At 42.9% G+C, this 24,079-nt stretch overlaps 1 protein-coding gene across 4 annotated transcripts in view; it reads right to left on the bottom strand.

The window, feature by feature from the left end:
- Positions 1-1,549: 1,549 nt before the first annotated feature.
- LOC111237012 (filamin-A-like) overlaps positions 1,550-24,079 on the bottom strand; it is a 49,113-nt gene continuing 26,583 nt past the window's right edge. Inside the window, exons 9-48 of one of the 4 annotated variants that reach the window (XM_022765944.1) lie at positions 21,724-21,861; positions 21,068-21,194; positions 20,843-20,979; positions 20,514-20,710; positions 20,298-20,411; positions 19,985-20,128; positions 19,774-19,897; positions 19,314-19,474; positions 19,097-19,187; positions 18,662-18,831; positions 17,848-17,965; positions 17,268-17,380; positions 16,937-17,086; positions 16,471-16,789; positions 16,092-16,265; positions 15,846-16,008; positions 15,583-15,743; positions 15,249-15,416; positions 14,988-15,111; positions 14,059-14,215; positions 13,784-13,973; positions 12,634-12,657; positions 11,889-12,136; positions 10,461-10,535; positions 9,637-9,736; positions 9,379-9,519; positions 9,126-9,254; positions 8,852-9,025; positions 8,342-8,503; positions 8,022-8,225; positions 7,763-7,915; positions 7,529-7,651; positions 6,503-6,769; positions 6,264-6,401; positions 5,902-6,017; positions 4,637-4,769; positions 4,340-4,516; positions 4,008-4,226; positions 3,726-3,923; positions 1,550-3,264 (exon numbers count right to left, since the gene is read on the bottom strand). In XM_022765944.1, the coding sequence (XP_022621665.1) occupies positions 3,080-3,264; positions 3,726-3,923; positions 4,008-4,226; positions 4,340-4,516; positions 4,637-4,769; positions 5,902-6,017; positions 6,264-6,401; positions 6,503-6,769; positions 7,529-7,651; positions 7,763-7,915; positions 8,022-8,225; positions 8,342-8,503; positions 8,852-9,025; positions 9,126-9,254; positions 9,379-9,519; positions 9,637-9,736; positions 10,461-10,535; positions 11,889-12,136; positions 12,634-12,657; positions 13,784-13,973; positions 14,059-14,215; positions 14,988-15,111; positions 15,249-15,416; positions 15,583-15,743; positions 15,846-16,008; positions 16,092-16,265; positions 16,471-16,789; positions 16,937-17,086; positions 17,268-17,380; positions 17,848-17,965; positions 18,662-18,831; positions 19,097-19,187; positions 19,314-19,474; positions 19,774-19,897; positions 19,985-20,128; positions 20,298-20,411; positions 20,514-20,710; positions 20,843-20,979; positions 21,068-21,194; positions 21,724-21,861 (6,206 nt within the window). In that variant the 3' untranslated portion in view covers positions 1,550-3,079. The remainder of the gene's footprint in view (positions 3,265-3,725; positions 3,924-4,007; positions 4,227-4,339; positions 4,517-4,636; positions 4,770-5,901; positions 6,018-6,263; positions 6,402-6,502; positions 6,770-7,528; positions 7,652-7,762; positions 7,916-8,021; positions 8,226-8,341; positions 8,504-8,851; positions 9,026-9,125; positions 9,255-9,378; positions 9,520-9,636; positions 9,737-10,460; positions 10,536-11,888; positions 12,137-12,633; positions 12,658-13,783; positions 13,974-14,058; positions 14,216-14,987; positions 15,112-15,248; positions 15,417-15,582; positions 15,744-15,845; positions 16,009-16,091; positions 16,266-16,470; positions 16,790-16,936; positions 17,087-17,267; positions 17,381-17,847; positions 17,966-18,661; positions 18,832-19,096; positions 19,188-19,313; positions 19,475-19,773; positions 19,898-19,984; positions 20,129-20,297; positions 20,412-20,513; positions 20,711-20,842; positions 20,980-21,067; positions 21,195-21,723; positions 21,862-24,079) is intronic. The other 3 variants (XM_022765942.1, XM_022765946.1, XM_022765945.1) reach the window with 3 other exon arrangements.

Genomic DNA, 24,079 nt, shown 5'->3' with positions numbered 1-24,079 from the left:
GTTTCTTTAATAACAAATATTTCCTCACCAAAAAAGTTACAGAGGTACATTAAAAAAAATTAGGCATTTATCCTACAAATCATAGAAGTGTAGAAATTATATTTCTGAATATATTTATTTTATGAATGTATTTATGTGAAATTTTCTTTGCTGTGTAGGACTATTCATTTAATGAAAACTAAACAACAACAAAAAACACCAATTCAGGTCCTATCCTTTGTCCTGTTTATATTTTATCTATATGCTATATCTATATTTTCTATTTTATTTTATTTATACCTACTGTGTTCTTGTTTTTTATTTTTCATGATTTTGCATGAGTGTGTACAAATCAAATAAAGCTGGAAAAAGTAGGCTACTACAAGCCAGCCACTACTACTACTAAAATGAATAATGATTATGATAAAGATCCCCATCTATTGACAACTTACTTGAATTTTGGTGCTCTTCTTAAAAATGTATTTGATACTACATGTAGTTTCTTCCTGAGTCTCTTTGAGCAGCATTTATTCTTGTTACAAGTCACTTGGCTACATCAAGTTGGCCTTAATTAGGCTATAATTTAAACAAATGTCCTCATAAATGTTCAAAAGCTTTGTCTAAACAATGTTATGAAGTTATTAAGTAAGACTTTCCATCAGCTTCCCTCTCCTGCAGCGGCCTCTGGAGGTAAAAGTGAGTCAGGCCTAATAAGGAGTTGCAGTTTTCCAGGAAGGGCGTTGGCTGCAGACTCCAGTAATGTACACATTTTCCACTCACTGGAAAACATCTGTTACACCAACATTCAGTGGTGGAAGAAGTATTTTGATAGTTTACTGAAATAAAAGCACCAACACAGCAACGTGAAAATACTCCATTACAAGTAAATCCTGCATGAAAAACCCTACTGAAGTAAAAGTACATAAGTATTAAAGTAAAAGTACTAGTTTGGTTCATCTGACTGATTCATTATTATATGGACACCAGATAAATCTGAGGGGTCATCAGGTGATTAACGGGAGAGGAAAGAACTTTTTCTCTAATCTTTGTTATTTGTTGTTTTCTGTTATCTGAACATCTGAACTGTGACCCTGATGACACACTGATTTTTGTGAGACATGAGAAGCCAAAAAAGTTGGAAACCACTGGTTTAATCACATGTTCTTTTTTAAAAGATTGATATATATAATCTTAATCTTTAAAGTAACTAGTAACTAAAGCTGTGAAATAAATGTAGAGGAGTAAAAAGTACAATACTTTCCTCTAAAATGCAGTGGAGTGGGTGAATAATGTCGCATAAATTGGAAATAAGTACAGTACTTTAGTAAATGTAAAGAAACTATATGCTAGAAAGTTTTTAAAGCTTACTATAATGTCATTAGAGAGCATCACAGATACACTGTAGAGTACAATATCAATTCATTTTGATTAAATTTATGTTTTCTTGTTTGGTACTTGTCATGATTTAGACAGTAGAATCTTAATTTATCATTTCATTCAAAGTGAACAGGACAAAGTTTTCATTAATTTATAAGGACACAAAACAAACAAACCAGTAGATTGACAGAAAAATACTTAGACAACTTTATTGTGTATCAAAATACTGTCTTACAAACACTTTTAAAGCCTTTATTTAGGACAAGATTCATTTTTTTTTTGTTCTGAAATATAGATTACGCACAAAGCGAGCTGGAAGGATGAAGGGAGGGGGGTGGGTGGCGGCTGAAGGGGTGAGATACAAACACTGAGCAGAAAACAAAGCAACATCTGTTCTTTTTGTTTTTGGTCATCGTGTTTTCAGGACATGACAAACCACGACATCGTCTTCAGCCCCTCTGTCCAGCGCAACTTTAGAAACTTCCCTTTTTAAACCTTTTTAATTTATCTGACAAAAGTTCCATAGTCGAAGTTGAACCGCCACAATCGCACCGCAGGTCATGTCAATGTTTTTTTTTTCCTGAATCAGAGGCTTTCTGTATCTGAAGAGTTTTACAACCTAATGAACATGCAGAGCACATGTTGGGATCACACGCGTTAAAACACACAGAAAGCGGCGTTTCCCAGCAGCGGTGTCAAGAGAGCGTGTGAGACAAACCACAAGCTACTGTGAAATGTGTCTTTCTCCTCTCTGCTCACTTTTTTGTCGCCCTATCTTAAATTTTCTTTTCTGTATTATTTCCCTACTCTAATCCGTATTACGGTTTTAAGAACAGCAGTGCCTAAAACTGGATCACACTAGCAGCAGGTAAAACAACTGGGTTAGTTAAGGAAAATCATGAACACCACATGCTGGAGTGGACTGGGCCAGTGCTGAGCATTAACTGGGCACCAACACTACAAAGACTACCCCTGTGTTAGTAACAGACAAGCCGTTCATCTGACTTTTACACGGATTTATACGGACAATTAAAGGTCTTAAAACAAAGTGTGTCTTTCATATAAACCCAAGGGTCAGGAAAGCACATTACTTCTGACTCTCTTTGTTCATATAAAAGCTCATATAAAACTGAATCCATTATTTTGTATATAAGAGTAGCTCCTCCAGTGTAAACTGTAACCTTCCATCCAATGCCGGGCTCAGCTGGGCCAAAATCTACTGTTGCTACACTATGCTAAGCTAGCCTATCACCATACACTAGTTCAGACTCATCTGCAAATGTCCACGACGGAAAATGTAAAATAGCCTAAGGCACAATCGACTGCTAGTTTACAGTAATGAAAAAGGTGCTTCTTTCTCCTCCCTAAATTTACTGAATGATGTGATTAACAGAAGAATGAGACAAGAAACAGAGTGAATGACAATGAAGAGAGGAATATTCAGTGTCTATGCATTTATCTTTGGACTGGGTTACAGTGAAGATGTTGGTTTGAAAATATTCACTAGTGGAAAAATACAGATTATCTGGCTGAGGGTAAACACTGATGTGAGACTTTTGTTTTCTAGTTGGTTAAATAATCATAAAATAACAAGCAAAAAAAAAAAAAAAAAAAAAAAGCCAGAAATCTTAATTTGTAACATGGAAGGGGCTTGGAGCTGTAAACAATGATTGGTTAGGTTGATTTAAACAGTGGTATAAGTTTCTGATTGTGGGGCTGGGTTTTAGACAGTGATGTGGTAGGGGCTGCCAGGGATGTGTTCGTCTCCCCACTTGACCACCAGGATGTACTCTCCCTTCTCTTTGAGCTGGTAGCTGACATTGTACATGCGGCTGCCCAAATGTTTCACTAGGATCTCCTCACAGGGGACCTTGGGACCGTCCACACCAACTAGGAGCATATTACGACCTGTGGAGACAGAACCGATGAGAATTAGCATCAATATATTATTATTAGCTTATTATATGACTATAAATAAATGAGACCACTTTAAAACTTAGAGCTAGTGTGATACTGTACACTTATATTGAATTTTATTTGTGCCTCAATTAGCAAGCAATGGGATAGTTTATACGCTAATTAACATTCTGATTAACAGCAGATGGGTTGCGAGTGGATGACATATCATTAACATATGAGGAAAATATTAATTAATTTTGTAAAGTGTGAACATATTCTAAGCTTTGTTTTTCTTCAGGCAGAAATTAGACTCTGTGTTTAGACTGCTGAACTCATTATGATTTATTACTGATTGTGACAACAGCCAAACATTATTATGAGCTTTTAAATTGTATGTATTTGGGAGGCAGCGGTGACATTCACAATTTAAATATCAGACCAAAAAAGAAGAACTTTTACTTCACACACACCTGCTTTGCTGCAGTCAACACTGAAGCTGTTCTTCTGACCGATGAAGCCCTTGGTCAGGCCCAGGCCCTTGGCCACCACCTTGCTGGCATCTGACTGGGTGGGAGCACCCTGTTGAGAACAGCTGATGGCACGGGTCACAGGGTCAACCATGACAGAAGAAGTTTCGTGCATACTGTGGCTGGCCACGAGCTTTGAACCTGGAAAATGGAGAAGACGGTATAAGTTAATCTTGGCGGTAATTATATTAATTTTTATTTGTTCTATTTTTAAATCCCCCTCACCAGTGATCTTGGCCTTGAAGGGGCTTCCCACGATGTGGTAAGGACCGCCATATTTGATGGAGATTAGGTAGTTGCCAGGGGCCATTGGGGTGTATGTGACCCTGTAGCCCTCGGGGCACTCCACACAGTCCATCTTCACCTTGGAGGGCCCGTCGATGGTCACAGCCAAAGCGCCAGGGCCTGCGTTGCTCGTGTTCACCACAAATTCACAAGCAGTTCCTGGATGCAAATGAGACAGAATGATGAGGATGGAGGAGATGATGGAGTTTAATGTAATGAAATACACTCCTGTTTTACTATTTCTGTTGTGTTGTGCACAGCAGCAGTGTTACCTGTGGTGCCTCCCTCCAGTCCTGGTCCATAGGCAGACACCATGCCGGGGTCTCCAGCCTGGCCCGTCTCTCCAACTCGGATCTTAAACGGACTACCAGGGATGTGACTTCCATTAAACTTCACATCAATTAGATAGAGACCGTTCTCTCTGGGGATGAACCGAACTGCGTACTTATCTAGACAAACACACAGGTGAAAGGTAAGGTGCCTGAAAATCTGTTCTCCGGTCCATCATTAGTTCAGTGTGAGCAGTCGGAGGATGTTTAGATGAGTTTGGATGTCATGTCTGTGGTTACCTTGGTCAATCTCAGTGACGCAACACTCCTCCAGAGCTCCAGATGGGCTGTGGACCTTTGCGTCAATCACACCCTTCGCCCCGTTAAGGCTGACGGCAAATGATGCTGGCTGGTTCACCTTCAAACCCGACTCCTGCTCGACAACACAGACTAACACACTCAACACTGTGTCACCCACAACTGACAATCAGCAAATACTTGTCATTACCGTCTACTGAATAGCATCATGACCACCACAGTATCATTTTCACATAACTTATGCTACTATCTACCTTACCTGGAGGTCGCTAACAAGGCTAAAGAGGAGGGCTGTGTAGTGAAAAAAAGACAGACGAAGCAGATGTTTGTGTAAGAAACTGAAGAAGACGGAGAAGGAAAAAGTGAAGAAGAGCCAGTGTGAGAGTTTGACAGATTATCTGTGAGTATATCTGTGTGACTATGTGTGAGCACATCTGTGAATGTGTGAAAGTCAGCCCATTTATGACAGAAAAAATATATAGGTAAAAAGTTAGGCAGGATAAAAATCAGAATACTCAAGTCCACATTATGAGAAAGACAAATGTTTGATTATGAGATGATGATGTCATCATTTGAACTTACTATCTCATGATATTTACTTATTAGCTCATAATTCATATTTATAATGAGTATTTCTATTCTTATCCTGCATAACGTTTCATCTATTTTCTTCTTTTTCTGTCAGAAATGAACTTACATAGTGTTGTATTTACTTGTGAGCATCAACAGAGGAAAAACAGCCCATGTCAGACCTCTTTAACCCTTTAGCGCCCCGTATCACTTTTAGAGGTGGGAGGCTGTTGAGAGCCTTTAGAATGAGGCACGAGAAACACACACAGTCCTCTAGTTTCCCAGAAGCCCTTGCACTGCCCAACAACACAGCAGCAGCAGCAGCTCATCCTATGCCTGTACCTCTGAACTTTACTCATCGCAACTCTAATCATGTTGGCCTGCTAAAACATTCACTACTTGGCTACATATTTGACTTAAATATATCAGCATCTGCCTTTGTTACCAACTCCACACCTCATGAGCTGAAAATATTTGTTTATCATGTAAAACCACAAAAACTGGACTTTAAAACTGTCATTAAGGTAAGACTTCTTACAAGTCTCTTGTACTGCGTTGTATTGTGTCCACACCTGGACAAAGAAAGTCAAAGTACGAGCTGCTGCTGCTGCATTGTGGGCAGTGTACTGTGGCCTGGTGTGTCGGCACACGGACGTGTGTGTGTCTCAGAGCCTCACCTGAAGACTGGCAACAGTGAGGCGACGGGCGTCGTCTGATGGTGAGGCCACGGGGACGATGAAGGGGCTGTCAGGGATGTGCTCTTCGTTGAAACGAATGGACACCTCATAGTCTCCTACAGGGGAATAGATTTCATGTCAGAAAGTCACTAAAACACAGGCCTCCACAGCACACATACAGTATATAGATTAGATTCCTTCACAAAAAATTACACCATTAATGCCAAAAAAGGACAAGAGTGTAGAACAAAACAAAAAAACAGCATTAAATAAAAAATAACACATTTAAACATTAGTGAATTTCTGTCTGCAGCACATGCTCAGTTATCATCCATTCAACCTTTCCCTGTCTCTTCTCTCACCAGGCTCCTGCACGATGTAGGACACTCCACTGGAGCCATCCTTGCGATCCTCAAAGGCAATTTCAGCCTTGCTTGGCCCCTCCACAGCAATACTGAGACCCCCGGCTCCAGCCTCCCTCGTCCAGATACTGAACTCAGCTACACATAACACAGTGGCAAAAACAAAGTTAGGTACATTGTGTAAAAACACATCACAACATAAATACACACAATACTAATAATAAAGCCACCGCACTAACCTGGTACTCCAGCTTCTGCTCTCTCCAGGCCTGGCCCTCCAGCACGAACCTTATGAGCCCCGCCCTCTCCAAGGGGGCCGACGGTGAATTGGAACGGACTGCCGGGTACGTGCACGCCGTTGTATTTCACACACACAGTGTGCACACCCGTCTCAGTGGGGACAAAACGAATGCAGTAGGTGTTGTTCTCTCCCTCCATAATGTCAGCTTTGTGAATCTGGCCAGACGGGCTGGTCACCTGAGCAGTCATGTCCGCTATGCTGATCTCTGCAGAGACAAATGTTTGAATCATTGAAAACACGTGAATAAAATGAGACTCTACTCTATATGAGGCAAGATTCAGTGGTCATTTATTCCAAAGGTAACAAAATCCACCAACCAGCACTTCTAAAGTTATTTACGACAGTAGCACAAGTGGAAAAGAGTCATGATGTCAGTTACAAAGCAAAATGTTGCTGAAGTATGCTGACATTAGCTAAACCGCAACCATTAGCTAATAGTCATACTAGACCAAGTAAGACTGTAGCAACAAATCTGCTGAGTGAGAGATGCAGTTTACTACCAATAAATGGTATCTTTTAATTTGACAATACAGGTATAATGCTAACTGCTAAGACATACTGTAACAGAAGTCAATTACACAGCAATATCAATCTAAATTTTAAGACTAGCCAACACTAGCCGCTATAAGCTACTGGTCATACCAGACCAAATAAAAGTGTAACAGCAAAATGAAGTTTGATGCTGAACTCGCAATGTTTCTTCTAGACTGGTAAGTAAAAAGCTGCTAATGCTAACATTAGCTACGTAGCAATAGCAATAACTTACAAAATAGCTCAAGGTCATAAAATGAACAATGAATAACAGACAAATGCTTTCTCTTAATTCATCAACACCAAGGTTACCATTTTAATGGTGAAAAAATGATTTCTGTGACAGATGCAAAGCACACCAACTGTGTTACAATGTGGAGTTTCCACCATGACCATAGAGATGTATTGTAATGGCATTTCCTGTTTTTATCACCTGGGATCTTGAGGCTGAGGTCGCACTGGCTGCCTACGTTGGCGACTGATGCTGCTCTCCTCTTCCTGGTGATGCTCTCCTTCATCCTGCCCTCCCCTGTTACCTTCACCGTGAATGCGCTCCCTGTGCACACACACACACACACACACACACACACACAATGATTGAGTCAGTTTAGTGATTCAGAACAAAACTACTCCGTAACCTAATACCTGGCTGTTTCAAGGTAAGCACCTGGCACATGCTGGTCTGCAAACTTGATGTTGATGATGTAATTTCCAGGTTCAGTGGGGCAATAAGTGACCTTACAGGTGCCGTCCTCCTGGTCTTCAGTGTTAATATCTACTTTACTGGGTCCCTCAATGGACAGGCTCAGACCACCATAGCCTGTACGGGAAAAAACATGACAGAGGTGTAATAAATATAAAATGTTGATGACTTAAAATTAAACATAACAAACTAACACGTGGAAGTATTTTTATCAAGTGTGTACCTGCATCACGAGTGTCGATAATGAACTCAGCAGGCTCAAAGGTCCTGGCCTCACTCAGGCCCTGGCCGCTCACACGCACACGGCTGGCATCACCGATCTCTGACTGGTTGATCATGACAGCAATGGGGCTGCTGGGAATATGGCGACCGTTCTTCTTGATGTTCACCAGGTGCTCTCCAATCTCCTTAGGAACAAATGAGATGCCTGTGACAGACCAGGCAATAAAACAGGGGGGGAGGTTTAAAACAAAGAATAAAAATATAAACAGCTTCTTTTCATTTCAGTCAATTTCTCTTTGCTTACACCAAACACGCACTCACCGACATGTCCGTTACGAAGCATCTTCAGCAGACAGGGCTCCTCGCGGCCCGAGGGTGTGGTGAGGGAGGCGGTCAGCTGACTGAGGTCAAGCTCTCCAATGTCAAGTGGGATATCTGCAGCTGAGCCCACCTTCAGATGGGACATCCTCATGGAGTCATCACCTGGAGACAAAACAATGACAGGTAAGTTACATTTTGACAATTGACTGCATTATTACTATTTTTATCAACAAAAAAGGTTAAGCTTTGGCCTAACTGCCAGAGTTTCTATACACAGAAGGCACAACCCTCGCTGTATTGACATTAAACACACAAGCAAGACGGGTTTCTTCATCTTTTCTTGACTGAGGTGTTTGCTTGGTAACCTGAACTTTAACAGGCCAGCATCAGAGCATTCCCAATGTTCCCAAATATTATCCAAAAACTTGTTCCACAGCAAATGGACCGACTTTGAACTGGAATTCAGGAGTTAATAACAATGGTTTGGTCTGTGAGAATAAATAATATTACCAGTGATCCTAGCAGAGAATGGGCTGCCAGGGATGTGCTTGTCATTGTATTTGACCAGGATGCTGTAGTCTCCGGGCAGGACAGGCAGGTAGGACACAGTGCATGTCCCATCCTGGTTGTCCACACAGCTGATGTCTGCCTTGGATGGACCCTCAATGGCCAGAGACAGACCTCCTACAAAGACATAATATGAACATAGTGTCTTGTGTGATGACATTTGTCCCTGTATTACCAATTTTATAATATATGGATTCTATAAATGTCTGCTACTTACCCTCTCCAGCGTCTTTAGTGTTAACAGTGAAGACAGCAGGTTTGTTGACGGTCCCATGGATGAGGCCTGGGCCATAGGCACTGACATTACCACTGTTCATGTAGTCCACGTAGAACTGTAAGGGACTTCCTGTGAATGACAACAGAGAGAAGGAGGAGGGACGGAAGGAAGAAAGAAGAGATGATTTTTCATGCACCTTCGAGGTTATAAATTCCTCTTGTATTTCAGCCAACACTTCAGAGGTAAGTTGTACCAGGGATGTGGATGCCGTCGTATTTGATGTCCATCTCGTGCAGACCAGCCTCAGTGGGAGCGTACTTGACTGTAACAGTGCCGTCCTTGTTGTCTGTGATGTCAGGCTTGGCCACCTTGCCTGACGGCATTCGGACCTCGCCTTCAGCAGCGCACAGAAAAATACCATGAGACACATGTAACATGGAAATCATCGTGTAAGACAGACTGGGGTCCAATCTGTCCGTGTTCGTTGTAAACGGAGACTTGTTTTTGTTACCTGTGATCTCTCCTTTCTGGATAGTGAATGGGATGACCAGGTCAAACGGTCTCAGCCCTGCCACATCCAGACCATTCATTCCCATTGGTCTGTCTGTTGCCTGGGAGACAAAAGCCAGAGATACACTGTGAGGAGGCTGTGGTGATGTGGTGTGGTTACAGTAATGTATCAACGCAGAGCAGGACAAAGGGATATAAGCTTCCAAACACCAACACACAAAATGGGATGAGACAATCATGAGATGGAATGATCGACAATGGAGATGACAATGGTGATCATGGTCAGGATGATGACACCGACACAAACTGCGAGAGAGAAGGAGATGAGGACAAAAACACTGGCAGGTTCACAGTTAGCCATTTTGTAAAATGTGAAGCAGCTGACTTGCACACATTGATGATTCTCAAAATGGCTGCTTTTGTCTTGTAAGCGAGTCGACATGGAGCACTGCGGAACAGATGGGCTGCACAATGATGTGTGGAAAATATCTAATCCCCAAATTGCGAGGGAAATATTTCCTATGCCGCTGAATAAAATGTGTGTGCACAAGTTTGCTGCTACTCCCGGGAGAAAAATATTCATGTGTTTTGTAAATTATGCAGCTCTGTTTGCATTGTCCATGTGTTTGAGGAATCCTGTTTCTGAGATGAGAGAGAAAAAGCCCCCTCAGAGATGAAACACCTGCAATGAGAGGCAGCAGACACTGATGCAGGCTGATGAGGGGGTGATGAGAGAAAGGAGGAGAGTAAGAGGGGAATGGAGGAAGTTGAACAAAAATGGAGTTGACAAGGATGAGAGAGGCTGGAGACAGAGGTTTTAGGTACCCAGGGCTGTTGAGCGTAGTACTGGGGCATTTGGCTCTGCTGCATGAGCTGGTCTGATGGAGCTCCTTCCAGCGCCTGACAGGGGTGGGAGGTGGTGAGGGGGGGAGGCAGGGGTGGTGTAGGGGATGGACAGGGTAAAAAGGACGGAAGGGATTGGAGGGAAATAAAACAGTAGTCAGAGTGATTTTGAAAATGTCTGGTGCCAACAGGACCCAATCACGAAGCGTCTGTAGGGAGAAACAGTGCCAGGGATCTTTGGTCCGTACAAAAACTCTCACGCTCACGCTTTTACACCAAACACAAACAGAGCTAAGTGTCTGTTGGTTGCTCTGTTTGTTGTCCTATTTTAGCCAAGTCCTGCCTGTGGAATCGCTGGTCAATACAGTTGAGGGTATTCCTTGTAAATGCACTGCATCCAAAGTATCATAGCAACATCTCAGCTGTTATTGTCGTCTGAATGATGTAATTACTACTAAGTTAGGTTTAGACAATAATAAACACTCTGCCCCCATATTTATACTACAGTAGATCATCTTTACTTCTTTACCCACGTCAGTGTGTGAAGGTAGGAAAAGGGTGTGCTGCAGGGATCCACAGTGGGCCCCATCCTGTTCACCAGATCTAAACTTGAGACTTGATTCAGACTTGAAAGACTTATTTTGAGACCTGAGAGCAACATGCTAGGGAAACTTGATTTAGTGGCGTATAAATACTGACAAATATTGTGTTATGCATAATTTCACCTTTTCGATCACTACAAATAATATATATACTATTAATTACTTTCACAACAGGGATGCTCGCAATATCTCCATAAGGTAATAAGCACTGCACTTGCATCTGCAGCTGCTTGCGACAGAATAAAGTGCAGAAAAAACTCAGATAAATGAATTAGCCTATAGCCTACATATAAGCAGCTTACTAGTTCCAGCTTAATATGGATTTTCCTTCCTGCAGCCATGCACAGATTTCTTAGTTATACACTTTTTTTTAAAAGGTGAAAATATTGATTATTATTGTTGTTGTATTATTCTGTACTAACTGTCAGAAAGAACATATTTTTCATGCTGTTACTGTTGTTTTGTTCAAGACCAGACAGGATGTAGTGAGAGGAAAAATATTTGTATAAACTGCTCTTCTGTTCACCATTTACATAAATGAGATCTCTGCTGTGTGTGTAAAATTCATCTTTATGCAGGTGGTACGATTTTAAACTGTGTTGCTGATGAAAAATTACTACATTATTCAGGTCTGTTGCTGGTGATAACTATAACACAAACCACTGCATTTTTCCTGCAGCAGTGTCATGGAATCAGGAAAGATTCGAACCCTTCTGCCTCTAACTTCAGCACCATTTTTAATTATTCTCTGTCTGTGATTTGCTTTGACTGTTGCGGTAAAAGAGCACCCTATCCCGTATAAACTCACCGTGACTTGGAAGGGACTGTTGGGGATGTGCTCCCCTCCAAAACGGACGCAGATGACATACTCGCCAGGCTGCGGCGCCGTGTAGAAGATGTCAAATGTGCCGTCTTCGTTTTCCACAACGTCCACGTCGAGCTCCGCCCCCTCAGGTGTGCACACGCTGCACGTCACCTTGCCTTTCCCAGCAGCCTTGGCGTCCACCGTGATGACTGTCTGCTCTCCAATCTGGATGGTTGGGCCAACGCCGGCGCCTTCAAGGATCGGAAAGAGAAGGTCAGTGTTTGTTATGGTTTTTCACAGAGACACAAACAGGCACACTCTCACCTCTCAGCATGCACATTACACATGAGACCAGGTTAAAGTTGGATGAGATCTAGTCATGTTATTTCCATCTAATGTACGTTGTTACCATTGACTCATGTGTTATTATCATACAGTTTCCAGTTAGAACTGAAAGCTAGATTGCCAAAGTGCCATTCCACCATGCCATCCTACCTACTCTGTTAGTCCATTAGTCAGTCCAATAAAAATGAGAGAGGGAAACAGAGAAAGAGTTATGAGAGAAGAATGGTACAACAGATGGGAGGAAAACACAGGTATGGGAGAGAGAGACAGAAGAAGGAGAAGAGGCGACAGAAAGATGGGATGTCCTGTTGAAAGCTGGTGCCACTATCCTCCATGCTGACAGAAAAGAGAGAGAAGGTAGAGCAGTTCCTCTACATTACAAAGTCGTTCAGGAGGCTCTTACCTAAACCGTGACCGCCGATTGAGACTGATAATAGGAACGGTGAGAAGCAGGGGAGCGAGAGAAAAAAAAGTGACAAATAAAAGACAGTCAGGTGGGGGTGGGGGTGGTGGGAGGCAATAACTGTGCTCCAAACACTTGGATGAAAACAAAACGGTGATGGTGGAGTGTGAAGCAGGGAGGGGGGGGGTGGTGGTGGTGGTGTGTATGTGTGTGTGTACAGCAGGGACTTGGGTGAGGGTGGGGGGGAGGGGTGTAACTGAGGAGCACAGCGTGAGGAACACGACATACCAATGCATGAACAATAATGAGATATGAGCAGCAAGTACGCTGAGAGATGAAAATCTCATTTTTCACAACTGGTTTTACCATAAAAATAAGTTTTTTTTTTTAAAAGGAATATTTTCACATTTTAGGAAATATGTGTTTTTAGAGTTTGCTGATACTAAAACAGCTCTCATGTCTGTATGTTAACTATGAAGCTAGAGCCAGCAGCTGCTTAGCTTAGATAAACAGAGACTGGGAGTGGAAACAGGGACAGGACTTTTAAAACTCACTAATAAACAAATCTCATCAGTTTAATCAGTACAAAAACCAAGGTGTAAAAACAACAACTTATGGTTTCTGTACTGATAAAATGAATTACATATAATGCCTAGCTCTTTCCTCTTGCTTGCAGTCATTATGCTAAGCTAATGATAATGATGAAATTAGTAAAAAATGGAAGAAACATAAATAACACAACACTGCATAATAATTTCTTATTTGTTAATCACTTTGAGGGATAAGATGTTTTCTATTACAAAATAGGAACCATCCTCTGAGCTGCCCTTGTTTCAAGAGGAGCTTGTTTCCTGTAAAATGCGTTGAACAGCAGCAGGAAGCAACAAGATTTGGACATATGGGGACATAAAGTCTGAAAAGGCCGGGTGTGTTGTGTCTAACAGTAAATTCATTTTCATATATATATATATATATATATATAGAATGACCGTCGTTCCTTAAGTAAGAAGACAGAAGAAAAAATGACCAACGACACAACGGCTTTTGAGCGTGACTAATTATATAAAAGTCAGAGCTTTGATAACCTACCAAGTAAAGAAAATGTACAAGTAAGACTCGTGTATAACCTAAGTAACTATCCTGTTCGTACCTGTGACAGTGCACTTGCTGGCGTCTCCGGTGGGCAGGGCCCTGATGCGGTAGGGTGAGTATGGGATCTCATCCCCTCCGTACTTAATGAGGATGGTGTATCTGCCAGTCATGTCCGGCACATAGGACACCAGGTAGGTGCCGTCGTGGTTGTCACGTATGTTGGCCTTCTTGGGTTTCCCCTCTGGGTCCTGGGTTAGGGTGGAGGGATACAAAAATTTGAGCACAGACACCAAAAGAAGTTTCTTATTTCTTTCATCAGATGTGAGCACTCACAGTGATCTGCACTGCCAGCAGTCCCTCGCCTGCGTCTTTGGCATCAATGGTGAACTCAACAGGCAGAGAGGCGGGAACCCCGGTGGTGTTAAGACCAGGTCCGCTGGCACGCACCTTACTGGCGTCGTGGGTGGGCAGCACCTTCACCTTGTAGGGGCTGACAGAGGGAGCAAGAGAAGGGACTAGTTAAACACAAACACATCCAGAATTATCTCCTGCTGGTTGTACGTCTCCATCCACCAGTCCGGCTACAGGAAGTATGGTCACAACCTTAAGCGTTACAGCGTTGAATAACGGCCTTAAATGTTTTTGCAGAACATTATGATGTCATGGTGAAGTTGACTTTTGACTCATTAGACCAGTGGTTCCCAACCTGTGTGCCGCGGCCCCTGGTGGGCTGCATGGGTATTGCAAGTGGGCCGATAAATCATTTGCAAAACAGTACAATTATGGTGAGAAAAAATGTAATTTAATATTCGTATTAAGGCCTATCACCGTGATAAGACAATGTTAGGAACTTTTTTGTTAGGAGCTTCCTTCCTTCAATCCTGAATGTTTGATCATTACCATTAAAATTAAAAGTGCATTAAAAGTGTTCCGTCTCATTATTTTGCCTCTGTATTGTTAGATATGGACTGCCAACATTTTTGAGATTTTCAAGAGGGCCATGAGGTGGAAAAGCTTGGGAACCTTTGTATGAAACTGTGTCATAATTACAGTATGAATTCTTGAGTTATGGCCAAAAAACCAAATTCTAATCCGTTCATCCTTGAGTCCAAGTGAACATTTGTACTAAGATATTGAAATATCACGCTCATGAGAATGGGACAGACAGACGGCCTCCGGCTGCAGGTGTCTCCGGTGTGGAGGCATAAAAAGTTAAGAGGAATAAAAATACGCAAATCTTGATCTCCCTTTGAAGTTGTTACCTGCGTGGGATCTCCTCGTCAGCATATAACACATTAATGGAGTAGGGTCCCTCTCTGGTGGGAACGTAGTTGACTGTGTGAGTCTGGTCACCGTTGTCCACCACTTCCACAGGCTCCACCACACCTGAACACACACACACACACACACACACACACAAAGAAGTTAGTGTTTGAGTTCTTACTTAGGACTCCTTTTGTGTGAGACTATCACAACACACAAGCTTTAATCATGAACAGAGACACATTAAGACACACACTCACCTTTTGGTCCCTGAACCCGGACCTGCAGTGGAGCCACTCCGGCTTTGGAGGCGTCCACTGTGAATGCCTGAGGAATGTTGGCTCGGACGTTGTTGCCCAGGCCTGGACCCTGGCATTTCACCTTGGTGCTGTCCACTGTGTCACTGACTGGCACAGAGAATGGGCTCCCTGTGCAGACAAAACAAACAAAAAGTGGGGCAATGCATTTTAAAGTGCCAAGATGGGATGGTGATGTTTTAATGTAGCTAACTTGGATTTATAATCATAATAAATACTACACAGAATACATTAAACATCAGGAACATGATACAGAAGCTGTAACAGTTCACAGTACCTTTGATGGGCTGTCCGCCGTAGGTGATGTTGAGGTTGTATTTGCCAGGCTCGTATGGGATGTACTCCACACTGCAGCTGCCGTCCTTGTTATCAGTGCAGGACATTTTGGCCTCTGATGGACCTTCCATTGCGAGACCCAGACCACCAGTACCTGCTCCTCTGTGGAGGGAAGATGATGGACATTAAAAAAAAAAAAAAGAGTAGGAAAAAAACGCCTTTTCCATCTTGAACTCTTCCTTGTGAGTGTTTCGTCTCACTTACCGGGTTTCCACTGTGAACTTGTTGGGCTTGTTGGTGATGCCGCCTTTCAGGCCAGGGCCATGCACGCGAACACGAGCTGGATCACAGCCCTCAGTGACGCCAACACGGAACGGACTCTTGGGCACCGGAGAGCCGTCGTAGCAAACCTCGACACTGTGTGGGCCTGAAATACACACACAATATAAACACCAGAGAATCCAATGACAAACCTACAAAGTCTGCACACCTTATTAGGTTTGGACTCACCCTCCTCGTAGGGAGTGTACTCAACGTTGTAGGTCCCATCTCCGCGGTCTGTGATCAGGGCGTCCGTGCGGCTGCCAGACGGGTTGCTAATGAGGGTTTTGATGTGGTCGCCTCCTTTCTGTGTGAGAGCACGAGCATCCACAGTGAAGTCTGTGGTGGCCTCACGGAAAACACCTGAAAACACAGGGGTCACACGTCATGCTGGTTTAGGCTTAGATTACATTTAGAGATTCACAAAAGGGAATAAAAAATGTATCTACAGCATAATAAATATGCAGGAGATACACAATGAAAATGCATTATATCCAACTACAGTGACCAAAACACAAAATAACAAACCAGATAAAACCAGATGTAAAGCATTTCAATCTTATCTCACCTTTGCCCTCCACTCCTGGTCCAAACACACGGACTCCACTGGCGTCGACCGCAGGCTCGACGTTGAGCCGAGCAGGGAAGTTGGGCACATCCTGGCCACCGTAGCGGATGGTGAGAGTGTAAGAGCCGGGGTAGAGAGGGATATAGGTGATGGTGTAGGTCCCATCTCCGTTGTCCTGGATGTGAACCTCGGCCTCGGTGCCACTGTCTGAGATGATCTCGATGGTCAGCTCAGCCGGGCCGGCGTTGGTACAGTCCACAATGAACTCCCCTGTCTCCCCGACCTTGGCACGCTCCAGGCCTGGGCCAGAGCAGCGTACCTGACAGGAGAAGCGAGAGGAGGCAAGTGATTAATCACTAAAAGTGTTTCAGCAACAAAGTGCTTCAGTTTAATTTTCCTGTTATACATATTTTTGATGCTCAGTACCGATGTGTAACAGCACCATCTGTCAGTAACAGCTGCTAACCTTGGAGGGGTCTGTGGCAGGGTAAGCTGTAGGGGTGAAGGGGGATCCAGGAATAGGAGCTCCATCATAGGTCAATTCAACCTGGTATGGCCCCGCCTCCCGTGGGATGAACTTCACCTGGCTGGTCTCTGGGCTCAGCCCTGGCTCAACCTGGAACAAGAATTATGACCAGGATTTTACCAGTTATTAAACAGCATGTGAGCAGCGTCTGTGAGAGATGTGAGATTTTGCTCAACATTAATAATTTAGTTACATTATGAAAAATAAAGCATCTCAAACATCAACACTCGGCTTCTGGAGACTTTTTTCATAGAGAAATCATATGCCATACCTTGCTGGCCACTGGCTTCCCTGATGGTCCGGTCACCTTGGCAGCGACCTTGCCCTGCCCGCCAGCACCCTTTGATTTGACAGTCACTTCCTTGTCTTTGCCTACAGTCATCTCTACAGTGACACACAGAACAGAGAGAGCGCTGTAGATTTGAAAACACACCAACACTCCAGCTAGAAAAAGACTATTCTTGATATGATGAACAGACAGGTGTTGCATATGGGCAACCACGAAAAGAAAATTACAAGACACCAATTCAAAATAATGACTCGTACTTCTGACCTGGTATTATATAAGTTTTTAACTCAGGTCATAGTGTTAACATACAAATTCATAATTCTGACTTAATATCTAATAATTATAATAATCTATCATGCATTACTTTTCATTTATTTTTTTCTTTCCCTGGCACAAATGGGCTTCCATGCAAACAAGCAAAATGCTAAAGGTTGAGTGTAACAACAAAGACAAAATGGGTCATTAGACCAGGGGTTATGTGCTGTATGGCAACACAAAATGATACTACACTTGAGGGCTGAAATCAAAACGTGTGGAGGTACGAGAGAGAGAGAGTACGTACTGTCTCCGAGGCCTGTGACGTTGATCTTGCTGAGGTCCAGTGTGGGTGCCACAGCGACGTTGAAGGGGCTCTTGGGAATGTGATCTCCACCGTAGGTCACAGCGACTCCCATGGGACCCTGAGGCAGGAGAGGGAGCAGATGGGATCACATAAATTATAAAAAGGGGAGACAGAATGACGCTGCCTTGACTTATAACACAATATCAATACCTACATAAAAAAGTAACAGCTGGCAAATCAGCAAACAGTTGATCAATGGAAGCAAATTACAGTTCTCAAATCTGTAACCATGGATACCATGAAAATGTGTCCGTTACTGAGTCTAGTTAAAGGAACAGTTTGACCTTTTGGGAAATGTGGAGTTAGAGCCAGGAGTGATTATCTTAGCTTAGCTTAGCATAGAGACTAGCTAGCTAAGTAAAAATAAGTAAGTTCAGTAATTAACATAATCTTATTTCTTTAACTTTTAAACTTTAAAAAAATAAAACGTGTCCAAGAATTGGTGACAAAACCACATAAAACCTCTCCACATTTATGTTTGTGTTCAGATTAATCAAACTGGATGCAACATGTAAATTAATTAGCTTTAGAGGTTTTTTAGCTGTTTCCCCTTGTTTCAAATTTTATGCTAAGCTAACTGTCTTCTAGCTCTAGCTTCATAATTAGCGCACAGACATGAGCGTGGTGTCGATCTTCTAATCAAAGTCTGGGCTAGAAAGCAAACTCCCACAATGTCAAACTTTTCCTTGTATGTGAAGAGAGACTGGATGTTCATCAGAATCGTTCATATGTGCGACTCCCTCTCCCATCTTACCTGCTGCACAGGTGTGTATTTCACAGTGTGTGTGTTGTCATGGTTGTTGATGATTTCAAAGTCCTTGACGGATTCTCCTTTGGTTGGACCACTGAAGTTACAGTCCAGGTTCGCCTTTCCTGCCCCTTTAGTGTTCACAGTGAAATGAGTGGGCTTGTTCAATTCAACACCTGAGAGAGAGAGAGAGAGAGAGAATTAATTAATTCATTCATTCATTCATTTCCATTTCTCAAACTCCAGCAGTTTATAAAATATATTTTTTTAAGAGTGCAATTCCAGTTAAGTAATTGTGGAGGTTTGACTGCAACAAATAGAAAAACTAGGTAGTTGGTTGTGTTCACCACTGCAGCTCAACAGAAAATAGAAAACAGAAAGTTGCAGATTTAAATATACAGATAAATAAAAAAATACTTCAGACTGAAAAGGTGGTCTTACCGCTGCGGCTCAGTCCTGGTCCCTCTGCCTTCACTTTGCTGGCATCATGAGAAGGATCCACTTTGACCCTGATGGGCGTCATTGGAATAGCCTAAACAACAAACGTAAGCCACACTGTATTCAAACGCACAGACGGAGCACAATCGTCAACCTTGGATTCTGCACATGCACATTCTGCTCTCATTCATAATCCGAACAGTGCATGAGTCGGACTCACCTGGTCGGCAAACAGGACCATGATGGTGTAGCTGCCTGCTCCAGGGGGAGTGTATTTGACTGTGAAAGTGTCGTTGTCATTCCTGATGATGTCAAAGTCGATGTCGGCCTCCGCGGGTCCCACCACTCCGGGGGCGCACTTGATTCCTATGCTGATGTCACCTGAGGACAGGAAACAAAACACATGGATCGTTTCAGCTGATGCTCTTCAGTTGTCTGCTGCAGCCATTTTGCCTCTTTTGTCTTAATTCATTTTTGGCCACTTGGAGCCAGTGTGTGACGATTATCTGTGTTTCTAACTATGAGTGACGCCTTTCACATTACATACAGTATCCGATCTATTGTTGATTTACAAATACTGATTATTGCAGCTTTAAAATCACTGCAGATCTCCTGTCAAAACCACTCATGGTTTACATGTCACCAGTTATTAAGGATGCAACTGTTTTATGTAGCTTTACCTTGACCAGCCTCTGCGCAGTCCACAGTGAAGTATGTTGGCTCGAAGGCCTTGAGGCCAGTCTTGGCCACCCCGGGTCCTGACACCTTCACCTTGTTTGGATGACAGCCTGCTCCGATATTCATCTATGGTCAGAAACACAACAGCTAAAGAGACTTTTCTGCGATGAAATGTAAAACCACCTGTAAATGTGTGTGTATGTGTGTACTCACCCTGAATGGGCTGTCAGGTATGTTGACTCCTCCCCAGGAGACCATGACAGTGTGTTTTACAGGTTTGCGTGGGGTGTAGGTACAGGTGTAAGTACCGTTGCCATTATCCTTAACCTGGACATCCACAGGAGTGCCTTCACCATCCTGTGCAGGTGTGGAAAACCAAACAGTTAAATAAGACAATACTAATAAAATCCCATAGATCTACAGTATGAGGTGTATACAACATAAAGACAGAGGTGTCTGAACAGCTGAATCTGGGCCAGACGATCCTACACATGCAGTACATTTCTGGTCACATGCTGAAACACACCTGAGCCACGATCTTCAGAGGAGCTTTTCCTCCTTGTTTGGCATCGACTGTGAACTCAGTGGGCTTTCCAACAGCCAAACCACTGCTTTGAAGGCCTGGACCATAAGCCTTAACCTGTAAGAAAACATAACGGTGCTTTAGATATACAGTATATATGATATCAGTTTTACTTCTGTATCTGTTTTGCAGTACATGTGTCCCTGGGTGTGTGCATACCTTGTCTGGGTAGAAGTCTTTGTTTGGTGCGTTGACAATCTCAGCCATGAAGGGAGAGTGCTGGATGTCTTCGTTGTTGCAGAGCACGTGCACAGCATACTCTCCAGGCTCTGTGGGCCAGTAGCGCACGTCACAGGATCCATCGCCCTTGTCATCACATTCAATTTTGGCCTGAGATGGACCTTCCACAGAGAAACCTGAACAGGGAAAAACCAACACATCAAGCTTAAAGGAGCTGTCAGTGCGTAACTGAAAGTAAAACTTTGCTTTGGATACTTACAACCACACATACTTTGAGGACTGTTTGTGTTATCGCTGTCATCTCTTACCCAGTGTACCGACGTTGTCTCCAACAGCCTCCACCACGAAGTCGGCAGATTTGCCAACAATGCCACCCTCCAGTCCTGGACCCCAGGCCCTCACCTTCTGCTGGCCGGCCTCAGCACCAATCTTGACCTCAATGGGACTAAACAGAGCAGACAGCGATCAGCCACAACCACAAGTTAAAGTAGTTCAGTTGTAGTGTGTATTGTTTTACATGCCGGTGTGTGTACCTGCGGGGGATGTGCTGTCCTCCCCAGGTGATGGTGATGGTGTATGTTCCAGGTGTGGTGGGGTAATACTCAAATCCATACACACCATCTCCAAGATCTTTCCTTTTACACGGCTCCTCAAGACCCTCTGTGAACACAGTGAAGGACATTAGTATCACAGTGTAGATAACTAACACAGCAAGTATATGAGGCTTAAACCTACAGGAATTGATTCTTTGGCCACTTGGGGGCAACGTAACAAGCTTTAAACACAACATTCATTATTATTATCTAATATATAATATATACCATATATCATTAGCATTAAACACAAGCAGCTAACTTTGCCTGCTGTTTGCTGCTGCTGGAAACAAGGCTGGTGAGAGCAGTTACAGCTCGCAGTGTAGCTGAGTGACATTAGCTAGCTGCAAGGGGCTAAGACACCGAGGGAAAACTGCTGAATCAGGTGATTACTTCCTGTGGCTTCATCACTAAAAGGAACTTTCACATTAAAATAGGGATTTGAGCGACTTAGCCAAATATGGATTAATGTAGCATTCTATCTGAGGATTATTAATCTATGCTTCAAAAGTATATCAGACCTTGCCTAAAGTGATGGAGTTGATAAACAATTTGGAATTAGTAATAACAAGACTGGTGTTTGCAGCGTAACTCACTGGGGCCCTTGATGGAGACCTTGAGCTCTCCGGTGCCAGCTCCTTTGGTGTAAACCTTAAAGTCTGCCGTCTCCTTCACCCTCAGGCCCTTTGGCTGCAGACCACGGCCCTTAGCTCTGCAGAGGGTGGGGTTACACGCTGTGGAGAGACACACACAATGAAGGAGTGAGAGAGAAACAGACACAGAGACAGCTCTCGGTATTATGACTCCAACATTATGACCATAAGAGAGTTCAGTGGTGGTTTCAGTGGGGAGAAGAGGAATGAGGTGCGGGGTGAACGATATGAAACCAAAATAATTTCCATCCGAATGGTGCATCCATCACAGTGAAGGGTGGCTGGAAAGCTTACAGTTCAATTGTCCTTTCCTGCCTTCCCTCTAACTCGCACACCCCCCTCCGCCTCTTATCCATCTATCTTATCCCGCAGAGTGAAATCATAGACCACAGTGAAGGATGTGAGCCCTTATCCCCACACAGGAAGTTGGGTATCCTTCATATCTGCTAATTGAAAGTGCATAAAATAGGAGCTGCTGAGTCACACTTGGACACCCTGCAGGAAGCAAAGGAAACCCCACAGGAACAGAGACTACTGAAAGAGGCACAAGATATTTTCCAGGGAGTGGACTACTTGGCACTCTAAGAAAAAGGACACATTTATATTTTATTATATTAAAATGTATTTTGATGTCAGCAGGTCATGTGTGCTAATCTGGTATACTTGGCAGAACCACTATGACTAATGATAATTAGTTAGAAATCTGTCAGAAATCTTCTAGGTTAAACAGAAATTGATGATATATGAAGCTTTTTTTTATGATTTATTAACCATTAATAAAGGTATTTGTTTTTTTTAAATAACTTATTATAAAGGTGATACAGAAATATTTTGATATCACAAATATTTCATTGTTTCTTATTTCTTGTTAAAAGGTCCCATATTTTATTACTTTTTTTCTGTGTTTTATTTAAAGCTTTGATATTCATAAGAAGATATATTTGTGGTTTTAATAACCAAAAACCATCTCAGTGTAGTTTTACATCTCCTCTCTCAGGCTTCGCTCTGGAGCGGTAGCAACAATGGGTCAGTCAGCCAATCAGAAGAGAGGCTCTGAGCCCCTCAGACTGTTTTCTGAGTGAATTAATAAAAATATAGGAGATTTTAGGTAAACATGAAACCGAATCCTGTAAGGTTGGAAGGTGGGTCCAGGTGGGCGGGGCTTGGGGCATGGCTGAGGGTGGTAACTGTTTTGTTATGACATCACAAAGTTCAGGAAGTCCTGACGGCTGGTTTTAAGGCTCAGTTTCTGAATACAGGCTGTGTGCATTTCCCTGTGGACTGAGGCTTTGATACTTTCACAATATTAATATATATAATATATAATACAGCTTTATAATCAAAAAAGACAGTAGTCTCGCTTTATACATTATGGGACCTTTAAACATTCTGGACTTTTTATATTGTTTTTTATTATATTTTTTGTTTGTCTGAGGTGGACACACCCAATGCAACTTAAAGGTTGTGTTATCTCTCAGAGAGGCAACGCTAATTACAGTCCTACCACATACTTTAATTCCATGTAACCATGAATCATTGTGCCAAAAGCTATATTTTAAACAATGCTGGTCATGCAATTACAAGTACACTTCTTTGTGAATTGTGTCACTGTGTAAACTTAAGACCCTTAGTGAGCTGGAAGAAATGAGGCATCTGTTTTCTGGCAAATACAAACTGCAGTTTAATGGTGGCATTCTTCCATCTAAATGTGAGCATATGTGGCTGAATTTCTTAGTTAGAGTATTTCCTCATGGATATGCCGAAACCTCCTAATAAGGACACAAACTACTGGAGATGCCTGAGTCATTTTGAGTTTAGAGGCAGAGGACACACACACACACACAACACACATATAAAGCCCGTCTACACAGGGAAGTTAGTCGCAAGTAATGACATGCAATTCCACAAAAACACACATACAGAGCGAAGGATTACGCAGTCCAATATCTACACAGACATACAGCTTACCCACTCATGCATGGAATCGCACACACACACACACACACACACACACACGCTCACGCGCACACACACACACACACACATACACACGCATGCGCACAGTGGGTACCCAAGAGAGATCCCAGGAAACAGGAAATGACAGCAGAAGGAAGAGGCCGTTCCAGAGAAAGGACAGATACCACCAGGCCGCTATCGAAGAGAAGAAGGGAAGGAGGGAAGGAGGGAGGGGAGGAGAGAGGACACGGCATCCAGTACAGTGGCAGGAAGAGACAGCAAAGCATTAGACACAACTGAAGAAAAAAAACAGCAGAGTGAGCATATATTTAAAAAATGTTGG

The sequence above is a fragment of the Seriola dumerili genome, unplaced genomic scaffold (assembly GCF_002260705.1).
Source record: "Seriola dumerili isolate Sdu_G_001 unplaced genomic scaffold, Sdu_1.0 BDQW01000800.1, whole genome shotgun sequence".
Lineage (NCBI taxonomy): Eukaryota > Metazoa > Chordata > Actinopteri > Carangiformes > Carangidae > Seriola > Seriola dumerili.
This window is presented reverse-complemented; position numbering and strand designations above follow the sequence as displayed.